The sequence below is a fragment of the Balaenoptera physalus genome, assembly GCF_965194825.1.
Source record: "Balaenoptera physalus genome assembly, chromosome: 15".
NCBI lineage: Eukaryota > Metazoa > Chordata > Mammalia > Artiodactyla > Balaenopteridae > Balaenoptera > Balaenoptera physalus.
The window spans coordinates 51,139,723-51,167,344 of record NC_138894.1 but is presented as its reverse complement, the minus strand read 5'-3'; the positions used below and the strand labels follow the sequence as shown (position 1 = coordinate 51,167,344).

The 27,622-nt window shown below is 33.6% G+C and overlaps 2 protein-coding genes across 7 annotated transcripts in view; one reads left to right on the top strand and one right to left on the bottom strand.

Annotated features, from left to right (window-relative positions):
* The window catches only part of LOC309643539 (uncharacterized protein), a 412,666-nt gene that overhangs the window by 14,092 nt on the left and 370,952 nt on the right, over nt 1-27,622 (top strand). For all 3 annotated transcript variants that reach the window (XM_082426315.1, XM_082426314.1, XM_082426316.1), the window contains exon 2: nt 2,612-2,716. The gene's annotated coding sequence lies outside the window, so the exon portion shown is untranslated. The remainder of the gene's footprint in view (nt 1-2,611; nt 2,717-27,622) is intronic.
* Nucleotides 1-27,622, bottom strand: part of PNPT1 (polyribonucleotide nucleotidyltransferase 1) — a 42,182-nt gene that overhangs the window by 4,022 nt on the left and 10,538 nt on the right. For all 4 annotated transcript variants that reach the window (XM_082426254.1, XM_082426255.1, XM_082426256.1 and 1 more), the window contains 18 exons: nt 22,946-23,132; nt 22,020-22,071; nt 21,598-21,655; nt 19,482-19,578; nt 18,419-18,521; nt 14,487-14,557; nt 12,662-12,698; nt 10,665-10,731; nt 10,435-10,524; nt 9,204-9,257; nt 4,793-4,899; nt 4,262-4,333; nt 4,108-4,171; nt 3,619-3,702; nt 3,177-3,260; nt 2,026-2,132; nt 1,882-1,937; nt 746-824 (listed from right to left, as the gene is read on the bottom strand). In XM_082426254.1, coding sequence (XP_082282380.1) covers nt 746-824; nt 1,882-1,937; nt 2,026-2,132; nt 3,177-3,260; nt 3,619-3,702; nt 4,108-4,171; nt 4,262-4,333; nt 4,793-4,899; nt 9,204-9,257; nt 10,435-10,524; nt 10,665-10,731; nt 12,662-12,698; nt 14,487-14,557; nt 18,419-18,521; nt 19,482-19,578; nt 21,598-21,655; nt 22,020-22,071; nt 22,946-23,132 — 1,469 coding nt within the window. The remainder of the gene's footprint in view (nt 1-745; nt 825-1,881; nt 1,938-2,025; nt 2,133-3,176; nt 3,261-3,618; nt 3,703-4,107; nt 4,172-4,261; nt 4,334-4,792; nt 4,900-9,203; nt 9,258-10,434; nt 10,525-10,664; nt 10,732-12,661; nt 12,699-14,486; nt 14,558-18,418; nt 18,522-19,481; nt 19,579-21,597; nt 21,656-22,019; nt 22,072-22,945; nt 23,133-27,622) is intronic.

Here is a 27,622-nt window from a genome sequence, read left to right as displayed (position 1 = left end):
CTTCCTCAACCCTCACCCCTCCCGATGCCCAGATTTTCTTTTTCTGCCCTCACTGCCTTAAAAAGAAAAGTTTTCTTTTTTATATTTAGGTCCTTGATCCAAATGGGATTTCGGTATAAAAAGAGGAAATATCCTGTTTTATGATAACTAGCTGTACCAATATCATTTATTGAATAATCCTTGTTTCTTCACTGACTAAAAATGCAACTTTTAGTATGTATTATATTCTTATGTATATAACTGGGTTTATTTCTGGTCTCTATTTTCTTTTGTCTATTTCTGGGCCAGTAATACTGTTTTATCCTGTATTACTTTATAATATTTGGTAAAACAGACCTATTATTTCTCTGCCCCCATAGTATTCTTGAATGGTTTCATAATGGTCTTCCAAATGTATAGACTACAACAGAGACTAAGAACATCCTAAGAATTATCTTTCCATGAATGACTGGTCAGGAAAATTGGGAAAACAGGGCGGTAACTAGGTATTTTTACTAACTGCTATGTGTTAACCCTAGAGGCTAGTCTACCTTAAAACACTCAAGAATGTTTCTATTCCATCATGGAAAGAGAAATATTATCTGGTAAACAGTGTAAAACAGCAGTATCTCTGTCTTTTTGGTTTTGTTTTTGTATTTAGGCTAGTAGTGGACAAAATGTACAATCCTTATCAACCTAGGTAATTTCACTATGGTTATTTTAAGGCAGTTTTAAAAATAATCAACTATGCCTTTCTTGTTTTTACCTTTCGTTGATCAAGTTGTGTGTTATGAAGTAGTACTGCAGTCATATTTGGATATAGTTTAACCATTACTCCAGTGTCTCTATGAAAAGGAAAAAAGCCTGGTTAGAACGATAAGTTACTCTATTATCTACTGATAATTAAACTGTGATTATGTTTTCATAGGAGAACAAAGTAAAAAAACACATAAAAACCCCTCTCCAGTATATGTTTTTGTAACTATAAAAAGTATCTAAGAGGGATACTTATTTTTCCAATTGAAAATACACTTTATATTTAAATACTTATGGATCAAAGGACAGAGAAAAGATAAAGGAAAAAATATGCTGGGAAAAGCTCCTGGAATATATATTCTTTTATATTTTTCTTCATAATATTTTCCAAAAAATTTTGAAATGACATTAAATATTTTAAAATAAGTGTAGAATTATCATCAACCTATTAAGGAGTGATTTAAGGAAGGGGGTTACGTAAAATGGGATACTTATTTCATTAAAAAATATATCTTCCTTTTTTTCTTTAATCTACTAAAAAAAAAACCATCCCATTTCTTAGTTTTCACCTGTGATATTAAACAAATTATCCCATTGCCTTTTATAATTCATTTCAAATTTCAAATAGTTCTGAACATTCATGCTACATTGGATAATTTTTTTTTTCTTAAAGGGAATTTTCTGACTCAGAAAATGCAATCTTTTTAGCTGGTGAAAAAATGATTTGAGGTTGAAACTGGCATTTAAAAAAAAATGCACTACTTAGGCATTAAGTAGTAGTATCTTTAAAACAGACCAACAAGAAACTACCAAAAAAAAAAAAAGAAGAAAGAAAAAGGAGATATTGCTAAGTCTATTTGGGGCTTGTTTATTGGGAAGATTAAAATGGTGGGAAATTTGGTTAAAGAAAACAATTCAGTTAGAATAATATATTAGTATAATTATAATCACAGAACCATGTTAGTGAAAATCTACAAACTCGTGCAGAAAATAAATTTTATGTTAAAAATAAATAATGATTATATGGTAATTGACATATAATCTAAACATCTTACAATTTCAAAGTAAATAATGCAAATGTGAAGTTAACATGAGCTTGTAATATAAATCTTATAAAAAGCAGCACAGCATTTTAGTTGATATTACCTGATTTCAGTTATTGTGGCGGTATATACTGCTCCAAATTCTAATTGCTGCTCTTGCTGTAAGTGCAAAATAAGCCGTAAGATTCATAAAGAAAACAGCAACAAAAAGTAGAAAAAAACTGACTATTAAAAGATCTGTTCTTACATCATCTTTGCAGATTTCGGTAATGAAGTCTCTTGCTTCATGCATGGCACTGGGTGTTGGTGCAAATATAGAAAATGTTTCTTCATCCACCTGACTAATAGTTACTCCTTTTAAAAAAATAATTTTATATATTAAAATATATAATATATATATTATATATTGCTATATATATAATATATATATTATATATTGCTATTATATATATTATATATTGCTATATATATAATATATAATATATATATTATATATTGCTCATTCCACTGGAGAATAGTCTTAAAAGTAGATGTGAGAGCAGGGGAGTGACCTGGAGGTAGCTGGGCAGGGTTGTGCTACGCTTAATCACTGCTTTAGAAATGAAGGGATTCATTTATCAACAAATACACACTGCACACCTGCTATGTATCCAACACTGTGCTAGGCCCTGGGGATACAACAGTGAGCCAATGTCCCTACTTTCTTGGAGCCCACAGTCTGGTGGGAGAAAGCATATAAGTTCTTATTTTGGAGAGTTTGGTTTTGTGCTCTTAATTATGAGAAGAAACTATACTAGAACCCTTTCCTCACCTTTCTCCCTCTTACTCTGTAGAGTGGTGAACAGATGGATGAGGGACAAAATCATGTCCGTTTCTCAACCCTGAGAACTGCCCAAGGTGACTCTACTTCTCGCTCTCCTTCAGTAACCTCAAATCTGGTAAGTACTAGGTAACCCAAAGATTGATTCCAGAAAAAAACAAACTGTAAAGCATACTACTTCTACACATACCCTTTAAATAAAAGAGTCTAAATAAATAAGACTAAGTGAAAAATAGCAGAACTCATAATAAGAAAAATTAAAGCAAAACTCCTCTAAAGTGAAAAAGTAATTTTTCTAAATGTTTGATTTTAAAATGTTGAAGAAAAACTGATGAATTCTAAGTCAGCCTTCTTGAATATAAAGATGATCGTTTGCTAATTTATTAAGAGGCATACACAGAAAACTTACAGTAAAGACATGTCAGTGTTATATCCTTTTTTCATCTCATTGAGATGTCAATGTTACATCTGTCTCTCATTTCTCAAACTTATTTTTGGAGAAACACAATAGAGGTGAAATGGCAAACTTACATGACCTAGCATTAAATAAAAAATCCCAAACATCATACAACTCTTACCTGTTTCAGCCTGAAGTTTTTTTAAATGATATCCACCTGGTCCAATAAATTTTGCTCGTTTTGATAATGGAACCTGAACAGTTTCTGAAATGTAGTACAGACAAAAATAAAAATTATTTAAATATATATACACACACACACACACACACACACACACACATACACACACACACATATATATATGAACCTAAAACATGTACTGGTCACTCAAGACTTGGCCTAGACACATGTAAAAATATTTCAGTATGAAATATAGAAAAACAATTTGCTATGTGACTTAAAACAATTCTAACATCTAAGAATATCCCCTGAAATTTAAAGTATTTTAACTATAAAAGCATTTGACTTTTTTGTTTTGTGTATGGATTTTAAAAAAATTTTAAATACCAGTGTACTTTCATATGTTTACCTTATCATGAAATCAGTAATTTTAATGTATTACCTACAACAGGTCCATTTTCTTTTCTAGATGCTCGAGGTTTTGAAATAGTTTTGTTCATAATCTGTAATATCTCCTTCTTTGCCGCTTGAAGAGATAAAAACATAATAAAATTATAACTGTATAAAATAAATGTGATCAGATATAGCAGTATTCTTAGTTTTATGGAGTGGAATCCAAACTCTTTAGCTTAATAATCAAAGTTCTTTACATCCCAATTACCTTAACAATTCTACTTGTATTCCCTTCTCCAGTCCTATCTCAGGGAGTCAATTTGTAAAAACTGAATTTTCACTGGTTTTCCACATTGATGATTAGTCATGTACCCAATAACTTAATACTTCTTGATCTAGGTTGTTACATTAAATTTCATTTTCTAAAGCAGTATTTTATAATAAGCCTATTTTTAATAATAAGCCTAATAGGAATTATAGTTCCCATTAACACAAAGACAGTGATAAAAGGAGAATCAGGCACACTGGCTTGGCTTACCTGAGGCTTGCTGAATGGCCTCCATTACAATTTTTATTGGTATTCCAGGTAATTTAATGTCAGCCTAATATGGAAAAGCCGAAAAATTATGTAAATATTGATTTATGACCTTATTTAAATATTTAAAAATGAAACAAAATGGGTTTTAAAATACCTGTAATGCAGTTATTCCCTTAGTAGTGCCGGCTATCTTGAAATCCATGTCACCATGGTAATCTTCAATCCCCTTAAAGAATTTAACAAATTATGATGTAATTTTAAACAAAAGTGAAATTCACCCATAGTCACTGTAGAGGAATTTTTAAAAATAGCTTTATAAGTAAACCATGTCCTTTAGGACTATACACACAAAAATATCTTGTATATTAACTACTGCTTTCAATTTGTGGCTTTTTAAGTTATAAATATTTCGTTAGAAAATCACTTTATTTTTCATGTTCCCCCCGCCATAAATGAATGCATAAGGATTAATTTACGATCATCCTAAAGTGAGCCATTATGGATACTTATACTGTAATATTTATTTTTAACTCACATCCTATAAAATCCAAGGCAAATATGCATAAGAGGAAAGTAAGAACAAGGACTTCTATTTCTCCAGCACTAGCATTCTTCTAAACACACTGTGCTTGTAAAGTGTGTATAATCTTCACCATTAAATATTTGAAAATGTGAATATACTTGCCAGAATATCTGTCAGCAAACGATAATCTTCTATTTCACCCTTGTCAGGATTGTTTTTGGTGACCAATCCTATTGCCACACCTGCGACAGCAGATGAAATTGGAACTCCTATAATTGAGAAAAAGAACTTGTGTGCAGTGTGTACATCAGCCTAACATAGGTTATTCATCTTCTTTTGACATTGGATGGTGTTCTAAATTGACAATTCCAAAACTAAGTTAGAGTACAGGTCTTAATAAATCATATGACTATCTCCTTTCCTCTTTAACATATAATAAAAGCTCCTTAACATAATTCTAATTTTGTTCTCAACAGAAACCTAATAATAGCAAACTTAACTCTTAAAGTAATCCGTTTCTTTGCCCTTTGCTTTTGGTGCCTTCTTTTTCTTTTTTTTTTTGAAAAGTAATCATGTATTTGGTAAATTGTTCCAGCCTGAGCCCTTTAGTCCACCTTCCCATGACAGCCACTATTAGATTTTTTGTATATCCTCCCAGAAAATTATACCCAGGGAGTAAAAATGTGAGTGTAATCTTTTCTTTTCTTTACCTTATTCTTTTCAATGGCTGCAGAGTACTCCCTGTATGTATTTATAAGCTATACAATAGAAGTGCGGTTACTGAGTCAAAGGGTGTGTGAATTTACATTTGTTATAGTGTCAACCACAGTCTTCCACAGTGTGTAGCATTTTATACTTTTACCAGCAGTATATGAGGGTACCTGCTATTCTACATTCTTGTTAATTTTTGTCAAATCTTTTGACCTTTGCCATCTGAATGATAAAGATGGCAGCTTATTGTTTTTAACTTGATTTCTGTTTGAGTGAAGTTGAACTTTTTTTCATGTTTTTAAACCATTGACATTTCTTTTTCTGTGAACTGCCTATTCATGGCCTTCAACCATTTTTTATGTGGTTGTTAGTCTTTTTCTTATTCATTTGTAAGAGCTCTTTTAATATGGACAGATCTTTGTTAAATATATAGAATATTATATAGTAAATAAAATATAAATATGAAATGTAATATAAAATATTATTTTCTAGTTTGTTGACTTTATTGTGATTTTTTTTTTTCCTGTAGAGGATTTTATATGCAATCACGGTTCCTGGATTTTGCTTAGAAAGGTTGTTTTTTTTTTTTCTGGCCGTGCCACACGGCTTGTGGGATCTTAGCTCCCTGACCAGGGATTGAACCCCGGGCCACTGTAGTGAAAGCACTGAGTCCTAACCACTGGACTTTGGGGGAATTCCCTAGAAAGGTTTTTTCTGTTCAAGATTTTCATAAAATCTTCCTTGTTTAATTAAAAAAAAAAGTTTAAAGTTTTGATCACTTGGAATTTATTTGGTATAAAGAAGTGTGACAGAGACCTCATTTCATATTCTCTAAGCAATCTCACATATGCCCACAGTTTTAACTATCACCTACAATGTTGATGACTTAGAAATCTGTCCCTCCTGCCTAGTTCTCTTTGCTAAACCCTGGATCTGTATAGCCCATCTGCCTATTGGACATCTCCAGCTAAATGTCCCCAACACATCTTAAATATATATACAATTACGTTCAAAATTTAATCACCCCCAATAAATCCTTTCTCTCGTGCATTCCGTCTTGGTTGAAAGCAATTAAGACACTCATACTAGAATCAACACATCTTTCCTCATTTCCTATACACTATCAAGTCACAAAGATCTGATTGGTTTATCCTCTAAATTTTTAAAAAAATTGTCCTGGATACTGAAATATCCATTTCGACTCCTTTAGTCCAAGTCCACATTATTTCTTGCCCTGGCAACAGTTTCCCTGTCCAGTTTTTTAGATTTTAGTAACCCCACCCACACCCCAGCTCCTGTTCTCTCCCACCACATCCCCTAGGGCTATCACGTAAGCTAGGAAAAACTACCCCCAAAAGAAAAAAAGCAGATTCGCATCATGCCACTCTTCTCCATAAAATCCTTCAAGTTCCCCATTACCTGCTTCCACGAATTTTTTATTTAAGTTCTGTGGTCAAAAAAGTTTGGGAAATAGTACATATCCTGCTCCTAGAGATTCAATATTCACATTAACATATTTAAGTTTATTTAAATCATATTAAACACACTTGCTTAACCCTGTGCAAACCTACTTTAGAACAAATTTTTTTCCATAGTATACAATAATCAACATCCTGTTGTACTCTATTTTATGGAATACTGAGTTGGGAGATACTAGCTTTAATAGTTCAAACTTCTTAATGTAATAATGATCTTTGAAATCTGGTCCCAGTTTATTACATCATCACTTCTTTCAAATACATTTCAGGAACATACTATACTGTTTCATAACTTTGCATATGTTGTTCCTTTCACATGAAATACGGGCCCTGATGCTAATATGCCTGGTCAACAACCACTCAACCTTTAAACCCAGATGAAATGTCGCTGTCTCTATGAAGCCAATTATGTTCAACCTAGTTCTTCATCCATATTGTACATATTTGTATTATCTCTTTGATATGTTAGTATCTTTATGTTTGTTTTTGTTCCTGTAAACTTTTAAAAAACTGGGTACAATTTGTATCCCTGGAGCATAGACAGTGTCTGATGTAGGACATGGCAAGCACTCGTGTCTGAATCGAATACCATTTGTTGGCTCTTCTCACAGGATTTGACATTTATTCTTGTCAAATTTTTTTTCTTTTTGGCTCCATATTTTTTTATCTTGTCAACATTTTTTTTTTAGAGATTAAAAACTGTCATTTAACATATCAGTCACATACTCCTTTTTATCAGTATCCTTTTTATTGGAAGGCCAGTGTCCTTAGTCAAGTCAATAACAAAAAACATTGAAGGGGACAGGGTTTAGGATGGAGCATCTTCAAGTATTCTACTTGAGACTCCTCTCCAACCTACCCATCAGATTATCCAGTCCTGGCTGCTCACCCTTCAACCAGTTATATATAAATGGTATACTTATTACCCTTTCTTAATTTCTGCATCATTTACTGCCAAGGTCATAAACTGCCAAGCTGAACTCTAGATACACTGTACAAGCAGCACCCTCCCTCTCTACTCTAAACCTAGTAATATTTTCAAAAACAGAAAATGAGTTTACTATGGCATGACTTATTTTAAATGAGTCTCTTCTGGTTCCTGTCTTAAAATACTTATACACTATTCTTTTACCACTTAAGAGTCTTGCCAAGGGTCACTGTCAAGTTCACTGGGTTATACTTTACAGAAAATACATTTCTTATTTTTCAGAGTAAGAATTCTTTGTGTCTTTGGTATACTAATCTCCATGATTTCTCCAATACTGCCAAATTGGTTTCAGTTATCTTATCCTGAAGTTCTCATCATTACTTAGGATGGGTTTTTGTCTAGACCTAAAGATCTGAATTCATTTAAAGCAGTTAAAGACTCTCTTATGATCTTTTATCTTTCAGTTCACCTTTTTCAGGATTTGTTCTGTGTTTTCCAATATGAGATTATAAGAGTGATGAATGCAAGCTCCATGAGGACAGGAACTTCATTTTGTTTACCACTGTGTCCCAAGAGCTTAGATCAGTGCTTGGCACAGAGGTAGCATACAATAAAGATTTGTTGAATGAATGAATGAAGGTGAAAATAGAAATGGTATTTTACCAGCTACCTTAACTATCAGATTATGTTTTCCTTCCACTGAACACAACTAGAAAAGTGCCTTTAATTGCCTTTAGCTTTTTTTGCTTTGGCTTAAGTTTTAATCTTTTTAGAAATGGTATTATACATTTATACCATTCCTTCATTTCATCCTTGGTTATGTTATCCTTTCTATCCTTCTGTTTTTCTGTACTGTAAATGTATGAACTTATAGGGAATTCTTTGTGTGGCCTCTTGAGTGTCTTTAGTTTCCTTTTCTCTTCTTGAATAGCATCATTGGTGACTGGCAGATACTGTTTTCAGAGTCTCTTAACATGTTGCCTCTTTCCCTTTTGGTGTTTCAGATCCAGAGATTATACTGAACCACTTGCAATCTTCCTTTTTATCCTGAAGTTCTGTGTACTCTTCTATGAGTGGCATTGTTCTTCTCAGGGCTTGCATAAATCAACTGAAAGATTACATAGTTACTTTCCTTTATGGGTCCTAATACTCCTGCTTGCTAATCCAAACTTCCTTAGTGAATGGAATCAATTGCAGAGCTCTCAGAAAGCCCCTGGGGTCACCAAGTAAATAATTTCAGTGTACTGCTCTTAGCCAAGAATAAGAATTCCAGCAGATACCTGTATAGTTGAAGCTGTACTTTGTAACTATCTTCCTTCTGGCCAGGTTTGGTAATCTGTAATCTGACTTCTCCAAGTCTTACTAAAATTCAATTAAAAAAAAATCCTATATTTTATACTAATCAAGTATATGTATATAAATAAGCTTTGGTAGTTTTCAGACATAACTCTTTTACCTGCATCCATTAAAGCTAAACTTCCACCGCATGCAGATGCCATTGAAGATGATCCTATACAAAGAAAGAAATAAAAATACTTGCTTTAATACTGATTTTTGTTAAATGTAGAAAATTGCTACTACTGGTTATTTCCTTACACATACTCATCTATAATTTAAATATTCAATATTCTTTCCTTCCTTCTTTTTAAAAGCATTTAAGGCAACCTTTCCTAAACCACAAACTGCAGAGCTGCACAGTCCAATATGATAGCCATTAGCAACATGTGGCCACTAAATTTAAATTATTTGAAATAAATTCAGTCCCTCAGCTGGACAGCACAGAGAGAGAGAATTTCTGTCACTACAGAAAGTTCTACTGGACAGCAGTGCTAGAGATTCTGATTCTAAGAAACCTACCAGAAAAAAACAGCATGCCTCTTCTGTTGCTTAATCAGAAGGCAGTTAAAGATACAGGGCTATAGCTCTCTCACTGGACCATAAGCTATAGACTAGTCACACCCAATAGAGAACAGAAAGTCTCTAGTTTAAATTCTGAGCTTTGGTGGTTTTTAAAAAATATCTATGAACATCTATCTATGTCTGCTACATGTTTGAGAACTACATGCTCTTTCTGCCTTTAATGATTATATCACCTTTCCTTGACCTGTGGACCGATTTTTAATTTAAATTTGACTTTTTGGGAATTCCCTAGCATTCCAGAGGTTAGGACTCTGCGCTTTCTCACTGACGAGGGCCCAGGATCAGTCCCTGGTTGGGGAACTAAAATCCCACAAGCCACAGAGCCCTGCCAGAAAAAAAAAAAAAAAATTTCCTTTGAAACAAAAAATAAATTTGACCTTTTAGCCCAGTCTCTTTCTGTGATATCTACTTATATCTGTGATATATGACAGGTATTCCCTGCTTAATGGCTCACTATATATTTTTCCCTTCCTCTCTCCAAGCTGGCCTTGCTCTGTGGCTTGTTTATAAAAATAAAACAAATAACCCAAACTGGATCTATTGTAAAAGACACATAAAGAGAAATATTTGTTTTATATTATATTGTTTTCAAAACAGCTCATTAGCGAAGAACAGATTCAGATAAGTATATGATTAAACACATTTTTCTCTTGCAGTGGGTTGGGTACTGTAGTAATAAATGTAATGTAACATTATTTATGAAAAGCTAAAACTATAACAGGGAGTCTGTTCTTTTTGACTAGGAAAAATATATTTCAAAACCATACCATTTGACTCTAGTACTTCAGATGTGACTCTTATGGTGAAAGGAAAATCTTTAGGAATAACAGGATACAAAGCTCTCTCAGCAAGAGCACCTAAATCAGAATAGAAAATAATAAGCAAAAAAAATGTGCTCACCATTGTAAAGCAATTATACTCCAATAAGGATGTTTAAAAAAAAAAAAATGCTAAGTCTCTGTAAGAATACCATGTACATATACCGATTTGTACTTACCGTGCCCAAGTTCTCTTCTATTTACACCAGTGACTTTGCCAATTTCATTAGTTGCATAGGGAGGAAACTTAAAAACAAAAACAAAAACCACGTACATATACAAATGACATGGAAAGATATCCCATATATATAATAAGTTACAAAACAGTAGAATCTCATTTTTGTTAAAAAAAAAAAAAAAAGTACATTCATATACACACAGAAAATGTCTGGACATCTAAAACATATACCAAATTGCTAAAAGTAGCTATTTCTAGTGTTTATGTGACCTGGGGTGGGAAATGGATGGTTATGGGGATTTACACCACAAATTTCTATAATGTTTAAATTGTTAACAATAACAAAATACTTTATTTTTGTAATACAAGAAATGTACGTATTTTTAAAAAATGCACATTGAGGAAACAGATCTTTTTCAATAAGGGTTTTACTTTAGCCAGGGGTTGCAAACTATTTTATTTGACTGATATATCGTCTTAAAAGAATGTGAACTAGTTGCAGTCATTTAAAAAATTGAGAAATTTCCCATACAAATCTGGAATGTTTTTAAAAAGGAGAGATGGAACATGAATCTGATAAAGCCTCTGGATCTAGAAGTCAATTTGCAGGAGACAGAAAGACAGAGGAACGTGCTGAACTGCACCATGAGTGCAATCAGCAGCACCCAGACTGTGGGGGGCACTACAGGTCAGAAGGCTCTGCGGCGTCAACAGAAAGACTGTAAAGAAAAGAATGTGACAGAGGAGAGACCTATAGATTAAAAGAGACAAAGAAATACCAAATTTTTAAAAAATGGACAAGACTACACTGTAGTACCTAGGGATGTGCAATAAAAATCCAAGGAAGTGATTACTATAAAACTTAGGAGAGTAGTTTATTTTCAGGGGAAGAAGGGTATTAAGACTGGGATGAAAAACATGGAGGAGCTTCTGTGGTGACTGGCAACATTCTATACTGTGACTTGGGTGGTGGTTACAAGGGTGTCTGCCTTATAAAAACCCATTAAGTCATCCTTTGTTTTATATGGTTTTCAGTATCTGTATTTTATGATAAAAAGGTTTTTTAAAAATGGGATAATACAGCAATAACGGCCCATATCTTTCTCCTGCCCCCACCCTCACCTCTTTCCCCAATAATCAGCTAGAGCTGCATTTTTCGCAGGTGCCCTTTTTTAAAGATTGCCATGTGCTCTTCAGCTCTTGACAAAGGATGTGCCTTATCAATTACTATTCCTCTGTGGCTTCTGTAGCATCTGGTTATATCCAAAACAGGATATTAGGGACTTAAAACCTGTGAGAATCTCCAGGTTTATGGATATTCTCTAGCATATTTTTTTTACATGAAATGTTCTCTATTAACTATAGCAGATTCAACAAAACTGAGATGTTGGGATTCTGGGCAATCAACAATGGCCACTCAAAAGACCTGCTATGTTACACTAGCCTCCCAGCATGTATGCTTCAAATACTAAAATTAAAGTGCTATATGGTTGTGTTGTATCTGGTCCCTTAGGATTAGTTGTGAATAAAGTCAATCACAAACTCAATTATATGTAATGATTTCATATAAAGTAGTTTAACATTAAATACCTCAGTTCTTTTACTACTAATCAAATAAGTAAAAATATGAACATTTAAATGAACTAAAGGGAGATGGTGATTTGTCAGTTGAGGTATTTGAAAAGCCCCACTTGTTTGAAACACATGTGAACAGTTACAACTTTTTCTTGACCAATACAGTACTCTCTACTATACTTTAACTTTTATGTATGACTCAGAACAGGAAGTTGTTGGTTGGAAAGCTACTACTTGTCTCTCTAAATCCCTTCTGTAAGCAATAAAGTAACAGTGATAAGATATATGATAAAACTAGCATAGTAAAATGTTAATGGTAGAACCTAGGTAGTGGATATACTGATATCTACTGTAAAATTCTTTCAACTTTGCTGTATCCTGGAAATCTTTCATAATAAAATATTGGGGAAAAATTCATCTTACCTCATAGTGAAGCATGAAATTTTTATCTTTTATCCCACTGCAAACAAAAAGCATAATATTAAAAAAAATCACACAGATACAGATTTATTCAATAAACAACTAAACAAGATGTAAGGGGGATTTAAGAAACAATTGGTTATTAAGGAGAGTTGGTCTGAAATTGAATACCAGAAGAATTAGAAAGATGAATGTCAGAAACAGTATTTTTTTCTGGGGCTTCTGAATGAATTCTACACAGATTTAAGAAAACAATTTTGCTTAAAATAAAGCACATAGATATCCAGATTTGAATACTAAGACAATAGATGCATTTTAAAGCATTAATACGTAGTGAGAATCCTAAATATAAACACATTACTTAAATCTCAGAGTTATGATCTTCCTCCCAGTCAAACATGTGAAATGAAGATCAGTAACTGAAATGATATAGCTGAGAGCAATCAGGAGATCTGACAAGCAAAGATTTTTTTCAGGGTTTGAAAAGAGAACTGTTATGACTGAATCTAGAACAATGGGGAGAATAAGCATGAGAAGTAACAAAATTTCTGGAAGCAGGAAACCAGATTTATTTTTAACTAAGGAAAAGACAAGCATATACAGGTTCTTGGCACAAACAGTGTCCCCTTTGAGTGGGATTACAAAAGGCACCTCTCTGTACAGAGGATTTAGAAAGTCCTAGGCTAGGGCTGAATCTGCACAACCATAAATTACAGCCTTGGGGAAAGAAATTTAAAAACCAGACACCTTCAGAAGACTAAAGGAATCATAGATTTAGGGGCTAGAGAGGAGGCTAGGGATCATTAGCCCAGTACCTGCACTTTATAAGATGAGGAAACCAAAGACCAGCATGGCTGAGTGATGTGTACGCCCTCATTTACAGAGGTTATAGACTTAGGACTAGAACACAGAGAGGTATGCTGGCCAAACCCAGTGCACACTCTTATGAAGCTGTGTTGCCTCCTAGAAGAAAGGAGTCAAAATGAAGAAGGATAGGGCAACCACGTTTTGGTCTAGATGGGAATTTAAAATACAAAAGTTTAAGAGCTCCCCCACCACAAAGAATTATGATTATGATGAACATTCAAGTCTTATACATACAGCTGCATTGTTATTTTTATTAGGTACATGAAAAACAATTAGTGATGCTATCCTGAAGATACTGGGGATTATCCTCATCAGTTGGGCAGAAGGAAGAGGGAGGCAGAGTCCTTTGGTCTTCTGAGACCCTTAATAAAGGAAAGGGAAGCAACCCTGTTAGGCACTGAGGAAGATCTGTGGCTGTGAGTTCCAGAACTCTGATGCATAAATGCTGGTGGGGACTGTAATATAGATTCTCATCATCTAAAATTGATCAACATGATTTTACTGCTGACTTTTTAGGATCAGTGGAGGAAAACCAAGTATTTTTTTTTTTAACACAAATTCAAATGTGCCTTGGGATTAGATAAGGTTTTTTCTTTTAACAACTTCCAGATTCTTTTTGGGAACTGGGATTCTTGCTTATTATTTATTTGCTCTATTGTTTATAATATTCAACAGAAAAACCTATCCATTCAAGATTACCCAGGAAATCTGTCCAGAGGAATGGTTCTAGAGATAAAGAATAAACTAAATGTACCCATATTAAAAAGAATTAAATGCTTTACCAAAACTTGTTCTAACAAATGAGTTAGGAGACAAATATAGCACAAAAAAACCCTTGAAATCACTATTATGTAAACAGAAAAATGAAGTACAGAGATACAGGTTTTAAGAAGTAATAATGAATAATAATATACCACATGAATTATATATTGTAACATCATAATCCAAAAACATAACTTACTTTATAGCTGTTATAATCCGGTCTGACTTAATGCTGGATTCTAATGAATCAAATGTAACAGTACAAAGCACCTAAAAAAGAAGAAATAAAATTCCTCAGGCTTTAATTTACTAACAATGAAGATGAAAACTAAAAACATTTGAAGAACCCACTTAGCTTTTAAAGAAATGAGATAAGTACATTCTATTCAAAGCTTGCCAAGGTACAGTAAACATTTATTCATTCCATAAACATTAGAAATTATATTACTTACACATTATAAATATTATGTGTAAATCTCAATAATCCAGAAGTCTAATATCACATAGACTACATATTTAAAGCACTAGGGAGTGCTGGGGGAGGAGGACAGGAAGAGGAATATTTTAAAACCTGACCCTAAAGGAATCCTCAATAAAGGTTCAGCCAATAAAACTACCTGCTTAAAATTGGAAAAAAAAAAATAAGGTTAATCTAAGAAGACTGTAGGGACATAACATAATCCAAAGACTCTACACTGTATCATTCACAACATCCAGGATACAACCTACAAAAAAAAAACAACAACAGGAAATGGGGCCCATTCTCAAGAGAAAAGACAATGAATAGAGACTGACCCTGAGCTGATTCAGATGTTGGATTAACAGACAAGGATTTTCAATAGCTATCATAATTATATTCAAGGACATAAAAAAGAAGCAATAGAAATTCTAGAACTGAAAAATAATAAATTATAATGGAAAGAAGATGGCAAGAGTCAGTGAACATGAAGATGGATTAGAAGAAATTGCCCACTCTACAGAACGAGGGAGGGAAAAAAGAACATAGCCTCCAGGACCTGTGGGACAATATCAAAAGGACTAAACATATGTACTTGCAACCCCAGAATGAGGGAAAAGAGAGAATGAGATAGAAAAAAGTATTTGAAGAAATTACAGCTGAAATTTCTCAAGTTTGATGAAAGATACAAATTTATAGGTTTAAAGCTCAAGAAACTCTTAGTAGGATAAATAAAAGAAAACCACACTTTTCATAGTCATACTGCTGAAACCAAAGACAGAAAATCTTGAAAGCACCCAGATGAAAACAAAAAATAACATACAGGGAACAATGATTTGAATGAGCCCTGATTTCTCATCAGAAAAAAAAGGAGAACAAAAAACAGTAGACCATTTCTTTAAGTTCTGAAAGAAAAAAGCATCAACCCAGAATCTATATTCTGGCAAAAGATTCTTTGTAAAAAGATAAAGACATTTTCAGATAAATGAAAAATAAGAATTTGTTATCAGAACATCCATAGGACAATACTAAATGAAGTCTTGTCAGATTGAAGCAAAATAATACTAAATGGAAACTTGGATCTTCAGGAAGAAATAAAAAAGCATTAGAAATGGTAAATATGTGGGTCAATATAAAAGGCTATCTTTTCCCTCTTCTTTAAGTATGTAACTGTTTAAAATAAAAGTTATAATGTTGCCTTGTGGAGTTATAACACATGTAGATGTAACTCATAAGACAACTACAGCATAAAGGATGGAAGGAGGGGCAAATGGACCTAAGTGGTTGCAAACTTTACTCATCTTGTGTGAAGTGAAAAAAATTAACTGTAAACAGACTGTGAAAAGTTAAGAATGTATACTGTATTCTCTGTAGTAACCAGTGTAAAATAACACAGAGGTATAGTTAAAAAGCAAACAGACAAATTCAAATGGAGATCTAAAAAATATTCAATTAATCTAAAAAGGCAGAAAGAATAGAAAAACAAAAAACAGAGGGGCTAAACAAAAACAAATAATAAAATGACAGACTAAACTCAATAATTAAATTGAACATTAATGGACCTAACACTCCAGTTAAAAGACAGAGATGGTCAGGAGGGCTAACAAAAGTATACAAAATTTAATAGTTATTTTAAAAAATTTTTATTAAAAGTCATAAAAGAAAACCCAAATCAAAGGAGAGATAGACTATATTTATTGTAAAGACTGTGATTGAAATTGTAAAAATACCATTTTTTACTCATTCTGTAAATTCAGTGCAAAACCAATCTAAATCGTATTGGATAGAAAGATTTTTTTCAGAACTTGATATGATACTAAAATTTAAATGAAAGAACAAATGTAACAGAAGAGCTAAGACAGTTCTGGGGCGGGGAGAGAGAAGGAAGAATAAAAAGGGAGGATTTGCCCCTCAGATATTAAAATATATCCCAAAACTATAATAATTATAAAACAGTTTGACACTGGCCCAGGGAGCTCACAGAACAATGGAAGAGAGTATAGTTCAAACATGTATTTATAAACTTTGAATATGATAAGGTAACATTACAAATCAATGGGAAAAATGAATTTTTAGTAAACAGTGTTGCAAAATTGGCTCACTCTGGAGGGTTCTACCTAATACCTTGTATAGGAATAAACTCCATGATAGATTAATAGTCTAAATTTAATAGCTAAAACTAGAAAGTTAATAGAAGAAGTAGGTGCATAATTTTGTGACTTTGGGGTAAGGGAGGATTTCTTTAAGAAGACCTTAAAAGTAAAGATTTCGGGTTCACTGTAGACATACACAGGCATACCTCATTTTACTGCACTTCACTTTATTGTGTTTAACTTCTTAATTATTTGCAGATAATGCCTTTTTAACAGATTGAAGATTTGTGGCAACCTTGTGTCAAGCAGGTCTATCAGCACCATTTTTCCAACAGCATTTGCTCATTTTGTGTCTTTGTGTCACATTGTGATAATTCTCAAAATTTTCAAAACCTCACTAGCAAAAAGATTATGACTTGCTGAAGGCTCAGATGATGGTTAGCATTTTTTAGCAATAAAGTATTTTTAAATTAAGGTTTGTACATTGTTTTTTTAGATGTAATGTTATCGCCCACTTAATAGACTACAGTATAGTACAAAACATAAATTTTATATGCACTGGGAAATCAAAAAATTTGTGTGATTTGCTTTATTGTGATATTCACTTTATTGCAGTGGTTTGGAACTGAACTTGTAGTATCTCCAAGGTATGCTTATAGTAGACTACCACAAGCAAATTTAAAAGACATATGGCAAAGAGGGAGATGATACATACAAATTATGGTTACTGAAAAGGATTAATATTTAAAACACATAAGAACTCAGTGAAAAATAACAGGAAAAAGACAGTAAACCATATTAAAAAAAGAAAAAAAAATTGGTCAAAGGATATGAGCAGATAATTCACAAAAGAGCAAACCTTAACTAGGGCTACCACTCTGCTCAACTCTAGGGACACTATGTGAAAAGAGTGCCCTGGAGGTATGCAGCCCCCCAGGGTATGGTTTATACAGTTATCATGTTAATTGGCTATCATATAAAGAGATGTTCATTCCTCATCAGGAAACACAAATGAAAGCAATGACATACCACTCTGTACCCATTAGATGGGCAAACTTAGTGATTAACATAAATAAAATAAAGCATAATACCATACATGAAACAATGCATACACATATATGTTAAATATAAGGGAATAGGTAAAGGAAAAGAATAGGACTAAGGTTCAGGCTAAATGGAGAAAAAAAGTGAGGGCCTGGAATAGACCAACAATGCCAATATGTCATGAACTGAGGAGTATGAGTGACTTAATTTTGTGTACTTAAGATTAAAAGAAAAATGTAATAAAAATACCAGATAATTCTAGAAAATGCAAACTAATTTACAGTGACAAAAGCAGATCAGTAGTTGCCTAAGGAAAGGGAGGGGAGCAGGAAGAAGAGACTATAGAGAGGCATGAGGAAACTCTTGGGGAGGACTGATATGTTCATTATCTTGACTGTTAAACATATTTTAAAAAAATCAAAGTACTCTGAATAGATAATATATTCCATATGCTAAAAACCTACATACTGTACTTCTATTAGAACTAATTAAGCAATCCTGTATTGGCAAATAATTGTAGCTTTTTACATATATTACCTGTGTTTGTCCCCTTTGAAATAATGATGATCCATGAAGAATTTTAAACATATCTACCTCACAATTTATATTCCTAAGTGAAGTCAAATCTCGACCATCGCACCTACAGTAGTAAAGGAAATAATTAAGTAAAGCAGTGTTGGAAGTCAGAAAAATCACACATTATCTTTTGAATCCTACCAGGAAGTTCTCAACTTGAACTGCATGTCATAACCACCTGTAGAACTTTAAAAAAATAATATAGATACCTGGGCCCCATCTTAAGTCCCACTGAATCAGAATTTCAAGGGTTGTGACCCATACACTTATATTGTTAAAAAGCTCTGCAGGTTTGGTAGTGTATATATGTCCATGCCACTCTCTCACATTGTCACAGCTTACCCTTCCCCCTCCCCATATCCTCAAGTCCATTCTCTAGTAGGTCTGTGTCTTTATTCCCGTCTTACCCCTAGGTTCTTCATGACTTTTTTTTTTTTTCTTAGATTCCATATATATGTGTTAGCATACAGTATTTGTTTTTCTCTTTCTGACTTACTTCACTCTGTATGACAGACTCTAGGTCCATCCACCTCACTACCAAACGTAAAATAGATAGCTAGTGGGAAGCAGCCGCATAGCACAGGGAGATCACATAGCACAGGGAGATCAGCTCGGTGCTTTGTGACCACCTAGAGGAGTGGGATAGGGAGGGTGGGAGGGAGGGAGACGCAAGAGGGAAGAGATATGGGAACATATGTATATGTATAACTGATTCACTTTGTTATAAAGCAGAAACTAACACACCATTGTAAAGCAATTATACTCCAATAAACATGTTAAAAAAAAAAAGCTCTGCAGGTAATTCTAACATGCAGCCACGGCTGTGAAGCAATGCTCTATACGAGGCCCACAGAGAGACAAACACATCTACCCAATGCACACACTCTTCAACAGGTATCCATTTATAAAATAAACATTATATAATTCTTTTCCTGTTATTTGAAAAAAAAAGTCTCTTGCTTTGAGCAAGTTGCCACTTTTGAGGAAACTTGCCTTCAATTCCATCAAAAAAGGATATGTTTACCTTTTGTATTCATTCAAAATAATACTTCTAAAAACATCCTTTGCAGCAACATTGAAGGATTCTATTATTTCATAGGAATCAACTTCTGGAAATTTTTCTATAGAAGAAAAGACAAACCAAAACAAACATTTTCTCTTTTTGGAAGATAAGATTTCTCTTAAGCTCACAGTATCAAATCAATTAACTATGGAAGTAATAAGCCAAGTGAGTTGACTCTGAACATTTAGTCCTCAAAGTAGATAAATTAAATGTTTTTAAGTAGGAGAGACACAAGTATTATACCTCAAATGCACTGTTAATGGGAACTTAGTTTGCTTTCTACCAGAATAATAGTGCTTTGCAATCAGCTTTCTATTACATTATGTTATCTGACAAATCTAGCCAACCATATCATGAGAAGGTTTAACTGATATTTTTAAGAGTAGTCTCCTTAACTGTTTTGCCTTAGGATCTTTTATCTTAGTCCACAAATAGAGGAATAATTTTTTTTTATATGTTACAAATCCCTACCGACTAGTTTTTAGTTAACATTTATCAAGTTCTTTCATAACCCAGGTAATTTACATGTTTTTTTAAAAATGCCTTTAATCTTTATAGCAATTTATGAGGTAAATTCTATTACTATTATCCCCATTCTACAGAAGAAAAAACAGGCCTAAAGAGGAGGAGTAAATTGCCTGAGATCACTCAGGTAGTAACCGACAGCTGTGACCTGAATACAGATTTGTCGGCCTAGGCTTATGCTTTTAAATGTTCAGCTACTTTATCTTACCAATTGATTTATGCCAAGTTTTAAGCACTGTTCTCTTAAGCAATTGGTTTATTAAATATAACTTTAAAGTAACCAGAACACAAGAAATGGCCACAGAGAGATATATTAAGAATTGTGTCTTCATCAGGCAAGAATAATTTTAAATATTATATTTTAATATGAATTTTTATGCTTTAACTGAGTTGCACTTGGAGAGGAAAATAATTAGTAACAAAACATTTAAAATATCCTATGAACCCAGAGGGTCATGAAGGTATTCTGTTATGCATTAATACAAACACAAAATCACTTTTCTTTTTAAATAAGGCAACAGGTGTTATACAACTTCTAATTCTTTTTTTTTTTTATGATTAGCTCTTTTATTGTAAATTGTTTAAGAAATTATTTCCCAGGTCAAAGTTATAAAGATATTAACCTGTATTTTGTACTAAATGCTTCAAAGTTTTTTTTCTTTTATTCAAACAGTCACAAAAATTATAATCATCCTCATCAGTTCACTCAGTCCTATGTAATTAATTTTTTTTTATCTTGATCTTTTGTTAGCACTTTTATGAAATCATCAGTTTTCCATTAGAGTTCTGAAAATGCTTATTCATTCAGTTCAACAACTTCTAATTCTTAATAGGATGAAATATAGTGAGAAAAGACCAAACTTTTTCAATGGCAATTATAGGTAATGGCCTTAATATCAATGCTAGCAGCAGAATTTTTGTCTTAAAATAAGATACTCAGGTGAGAGAATATTTGTCTGTTAGCAGAAAAATTAATGAGAACTGTATGTCATGCCTGGTACACATTCAGTTTGATTGATATTAAAAGAATCCAATCCTCTGTTTAGTAATTTTTGAGAGCAAGATTCTCTAAAATCTAAATTTTTCAATTCCACATGTTAATAATAACAACATCAGTTAACACTTACTGAACACTTGCTATGTGCCAGGCGCAGATGTAAATGACTTATTCATTCAATCCCCACAAACCATGTATTATTAGTATTGCAATTCTACAAATTAAGAACTCAAGAATTTTAAAGAATATCTTTTAGATTTTCATATGACAGGATACAATGATACCCATTTTGGAGTATAAGAGTTTGATCCAGAAAAGGTCAGGAATACCTCACATTCAGCATTTATTGGTGCCCACTCTATGTCAGGTGCAGTTCTTACCCATTTATAGAGGTCAATATAACAGTAACCTTGGGATGTATCATTATTTTAAGTTTACCAAAGATAAAACTAGAGAGTAATGAGAATAACCGATTTGTTCAAGGTCTCACAACTGAAACTTTAAAATCTATTATTTCCTTTAAATATTTTTTAAACTAAAAAAAAAAAAAATTACCTTTTAGTTGTTCCTCTGTATCTAATCTAATCTTGTTAACAGCTTCATCTCTGGAAATCTAAAAGAAAGTTGAGGTTCAGTTATTATATTTAACATTTCTATTTTTTAAATTATTATACAATTAACACATTGTAATAGTAATCAGATTTCTCTAATGGTAACATTCTTTAAAAGATTGAAACTGGTTATTGATTTGTAGGGAATATTACCTGTTTAATTCATTTAAATCTATTTCCACACTTCCCTAAAACTTCCTTCCCAACAAAAGGAGAATGGAGAAGCAAACAGCTAGGCTATTATTTAGCTTTCTGTTTAGAGATTTTTCATAAAAATAGGACAAATATTCATAAACAAAACTGTGTAAGCTATGACAAAAAAGAATTCCCAGAACAATTATATAAACAAAATTCAGGTATACCTACTTTATCATGTTCATGATCTGTAAAAACTGCGTAGAGTTTTTCCATGGCGAGTCTATTTTAAGCACAAAATAAATGTCAGCATATTTGGAAACACTAGGCAGTATCTATTATAAACAAAACTGAAATATTTAATAATAAGCTAAAATATTTAACATTTCATAAAGAATTAAAAATATGTATTTATTGCTCTATAACACTGCTAATCTGTTTACTATTTATGATACAGAACACAAATTTCTTTCTCCTCACATCTTAAGCGAATCACACACATGCCCTCCCTTCTTAATTGTTCAATTAATTTCACCTTAGATTTTTCTCTTTCTCTCTGCTCACTCTCTCTCATATGACCAGTTGCTTTTTTCTGTTCTACGTGTTTTGGCTGTTATTGCAGGCAACGCTTTTTTTGGGGACAGTGTATATAACTCTTTAATCTCTGAGTAATGGCTGTGAGACTCATACTAATGGAAATATTAACTTTTTCAATTTATTTCAAATAAAGTGAAATAATTTTCTGGTCATTCATTCATAATTTACTGAGTGCTTATGTGCAGGCACTGTTATAAGGACTGGGCATATAGTGGTGATTGTATTTCTTTTCAAGAACCTCAACAGTTTCCTTAGATATTCAAATATCTTATGCTTTATATACTCTTTTACCTTGACACAGAGAGATATGAGGATGATCTGAATCTTCACCAGTAAACTCACTCTCCCCTTTCCTTTGAGATTCAAACTTAGGCCCTTCAAGAGGGATGTGGGTTTATCCTTTTTAAAGCATTAGACTGGTATTTATGGCAATGACTCTTAAAATAGAAGGGTGCTATTTAAGAAGTAATGCATGGACAGTGCTTCCGTGAGAAGTTTTTTCTGAGAGGAAATTAAATCTGGTGACACTTTCATATTTTCTTTTGTACAGATGTTCTTACTTATGAGCGTGTTTCACAATCTCTGGCAAAGGGACAAATAACTTCTGAGGTGTCCTCTTGGCAACACCAATTTCTTTTACCAACTGCTGGATGCCCTGAATTATTTGTTGTGTATATTTTACTCCCACTTTGATAGCATGGCAAAAGTCCTGCTGTAAAATATTCTCTGCAGAGGCTTCCAACATGACTAAAAAAAAAAGAAAAAAAAAAACAGACTGCCATTGAACCTTTTACCAATATAGCATTTTCAAATACCATGACATGACATAAATACTACAGATGAATTTTGTTTATTAATCCTTTTTGATTTCTTTCCTCAGAATCAACATAATTCCAAAATATAAACAGTAGTAAATGAATAAAGAAACCTTGATATTTGAAGTTAGGTTTATATTCTTCATAAGTTTAATGAGAGATTTCTCATTAAAAAATGAAATGGAAAAGAAAATAAACTATGCACACAATTTTTTATAACAGCTTTATAAGATACAATTCAAATACCATAAAATTCCATCTTTTAATGTGTACAACTGCATCTTTTTTTAAAATGTATTTAAAATGAAATTTTACAATATCAGCACAATAGGTGGCTAATAAATGTTTCCTGTTTAACAGTATTTGATGTGACCTCCCACTTAATTTGGTCATTGTCACATTGTCTAATTCTTACACAGGTGGGGAAATCTTTGCAGTGATAACTGTTGATACTGTTTCAAGTAAGCCAACTAGAGAACCCTAGCTACTACCATAAAAAGGTTGTTTTTATAGTTCTGTAACAGTAAAACTCCTGTGTAAAGCAGGGAAGCTCCAAAGTAAGGCTTCTAGTATGGTATCTAGCTATAATCTACTATTCAGCTTTGGCTTTGGTTTTTACAAGGCTGAACAGACTCCTGCCAACTTGTGTGCCATTTCTGGCATTCCTCAACTTGTCCAAAGTCAAAGATCATGTAATACATAGTTACCATCATAACTAATATGTTTAACCACATAATGTTGTCACATTAAGATTTATTACTGCCTAAAAAGTCACTTCTAAGGCTTCTAGGCATAATTGAGAATGAAAAAAAATCTACTTATATGCTTCATATGTTGGAATTCCATCAGTCAATTGAAGCAGACCTGTGAAACTGTAACAAAAGATCTAACACTTGTGTCATTGGTGTCCTGGAAAGAGAGGAGAAAGATGGCAGGGCTGAAAAGTACTGGGAAAAAAAAAATAGCTGGAAACTCCCCAGATTTGGCAGAGACATAAACCTGCATATTCAAGAAGCTGAATAAACCCTGCATAGGATGACCCAAAGAAAGACACATCATAATTAAACTTCTGATAACCAAAGACAAAGAGAAAAATGTTGAAACCAGCCAAAGAAAAATGACACCTTACCCATATGGGAAAAGCAAACAACAGCAGATTTATCATCAGAAACCATGGAGGCCAGAAGGAAGAGGCATACTATTTTTCAGGTGCTGAAAGAAAAGAACTGTCATCCCAGAATCCTATACCCAGTGAAGATATTTAGGAATGAAGGAGAAATCAAGACTCTCAGATGAAGGAGAAAGAAGAAAATGTGTCACCCTAAAATGGCTAAAGGAAGTTCTCTAAACAGAAAGCAAACAATAAAGGATGTTAAGATAATAAACCATGTTAAGAACATGTTAAGCAGAAAATTGGTAAGTACAATACACTTTCCTTCTCTGGAATTTTCTAAACTGATGGTTGAAGCAAAAGCAAAAATTGTGACACTTCCCTGTTGTGGTTCTAAATGTAGATAAACATTAAACGAATATACATGGGGGAGGGTAAAGGGAGGTAAGGTTTGAATTCTTCACTTGAGGCATGAAGATGCTTCCTCTGATACCATGATATGGAGATGGTTATATCCTTTTTCTTATCTGTATTCCCATGACACCTCTCACTTTCACAGAATTAAATTGGAGATTTAAAAACATGCATTTAGAGCTTCCCTGGTGGCACAGTGGTTAAGAATCTGCCTGCCAATGCAGGGGACACGGGTTCAAGCCCTGGTCCGGGAAGATCCCACATGCCACGGAGCAACTAAGTCTGTGCGCCACAACTACTGAGCCTGCGCTCTAGAGCCCGCGAACCACAACTACTGAACCCACGTGCCACAACTACTGTAGCCCACGCACCTAGAGCCCATGCTCTGCAACAAGAGAAGCCACAGCAATGAGAAGCCTGCACACCTCAACGAAGAGTAGCCCCCACTTGCCGCAACTAGAGAAAGCCCGTGAGCAGCAACAAAGACCAAACACAGCCATAACTAAATAAATTAAATAAACAAATTTTAAAAAAATTAAAAAAAAAAACAAAACATGCATTTAAAAAATATTTATTTATTTGGCTGAAACCAGGTCTTAGTCGCGGTATGTGAGCTCTTTTCTAGTTGTGGCACGTGGGATCTTTTTTTTTAAGTTGCAGCACACAGGATCTTCATTGCAGTGTGCGGGATCTTTGTTACAGCATGTATGTGGGATCTAGTTCCCTGACCAGGGATTGAACCCAGGACCCTGCACTGGGAGCACGGAGCTCCAGCCACTGGACCACCAGGGAAGTCCCAAACATGCATTTAATGTATATAAATTATACCTCAGTATATTCATTTAAAGAAGAGAATATGGCAAAGGAAATGAACATTACTCAGACTTTGTTTTCACCAATTAAACTTCAAAGCAATTCATTTTTAAAAGTGCTTTATAAGAAAATCCCTTATGGTTTTGAGTCTGTAGACCTGTGCTGTTCAATATGATAATTACCTGTCCCATACAGCTATTTGCATTTAAATAAGTTAAAATTATATAAAATTAAAACTTCAGTTCCTAGTTCACTAGCCACATTTCAAGTACTCAGTAATCACATGTTCAGATATAAAACATTTCCTTCATTGTAGAGAGTTCTGGACAGCACTGCCATAGAGGCTAAAATTTTAAACAAAAAAGCTTGTCAAAATGATTGCTCTGAACTTAACCATTTTCAATAGTTGAAGATAAAGGACTTCTGAGATTAGTTGAAGTTATGAATTCTAGATACAGTTTTTTTCCATAAAAATTGTTACTGGTGTACTTTTTTCCTAAATTATATCCTAGTATACACAGAAAGATTAGTGATATTAAATGTACCAGTTGAAAACAAGCATCTAAGTAGCACTGTGCAAAATAATGGCTGCGGGTGCAACCTAGTGGCTAATAGTGCATAGAAATTATTCTTGTCCTAAGCAGAAATACAGACACAGATGTAGAGAACAAACTATGAATACCAAGGGGGCAAGGGGGGTGGGTAGGATGAACTGGGAGATTGGGACTGACATACATACACTACTGTGTATAAAATAGGTAACTAATGAGAACCTACTATATAGCACAGGAAACTCCACTCAGTACTCTGTGGTGACCTAAATGGGAAGGAAATCCAAAAAAGAGGGGATATATGTATATGTATAGCTGATTCACTTTGCTGTAGAGCAGAAACTAACACAACATTGTAAAGCAACTATACTCCAATAAAAATTAATTAAAAAAAAATTATTCTTGCCCTTTAAGGTCATACTTTAAAAATCCAGATTACTAAATATTTTAATAATGAAATGGTAGCAATTACTTTTTTGTATTTTTGTATCCCAGAAGTTCCATGATGATGATATTTGACTTGGACCCAATATTAACTTTAACACATGAACATGGGGTCAAATGTATATTTGGTGTACCTTGACAAAAGTACAGAGTACTGGCTGAATATCTTCATGAAAATAGTGATGCAGAAGTCATAAAATGGATGCTGGTAACTTCTGAAACCAGTCTCCTTACAGGTTGATTCTGAATCACGTTCAGCCTCCTTATAATTAATCAAGACTACCCTGTGATGGTTTAAGCAGTTTCTAGTTTCATTCTTCCATCTAGAGAGGAACGGGTGAGAACAGCCAGCTGGAAGGCTGCCTATCGGGTTTCTGTGGCATGCCACAGATACAGTAAAGATCCTTAGTTCATTCCTCCAATATCTATTTAAAATTAGAGGGGTTCAAATTCTAAGGCATATAGAGGCTATATGACCATTTAGAAGCAAGTTTATTTTGTGTCTTAATGGTAAGAGCAGGTATTAACTGTTTGCTTGCTAGGTACTAGGTACTATGCCGGGTACTTTACAAACCTTGACTCTAATCATAATGGCCCTGTAAAGAAGCCAAATCGATTTACTAATTGAAAGTAAATGAACATTGTAACTTTCAGCAAAAAAAATTTCAGATGGAGACCAAGTGAACTTCAAATAGTAAACCAATACTCTGCTCAAGGCCCTTTCTGAGATGTTCAAATATGACGTAGGGGTCATTCGTTATTCAGAGCCTCCCCAAATCTCTGGAATCCTCTCTATATTTCAATAGTTCCCCACCTTCTCAAGGTAGAATCCAAAAACCATTTCCTTGCCTCCCTTGTAGTCATGGACGCAGATGTGTCACACTTCTGTCCAATAAGATGTAAGTGGAAACTGCTATGTGGGGACTTCTGGGAAAGTTCTTTAAAAGGGAGGCTGACTTACTCAGAGGGCACACTCCTTTTTCTATTCCCCTTTTTCGTTTTTCTTCCTCCTGCCTGTAAGTTAGATAAGTTGGCCAGAGCTCTGTTCATAAGTATGAAGATGTGGGCCACACCCTGAGGATAGCAGAG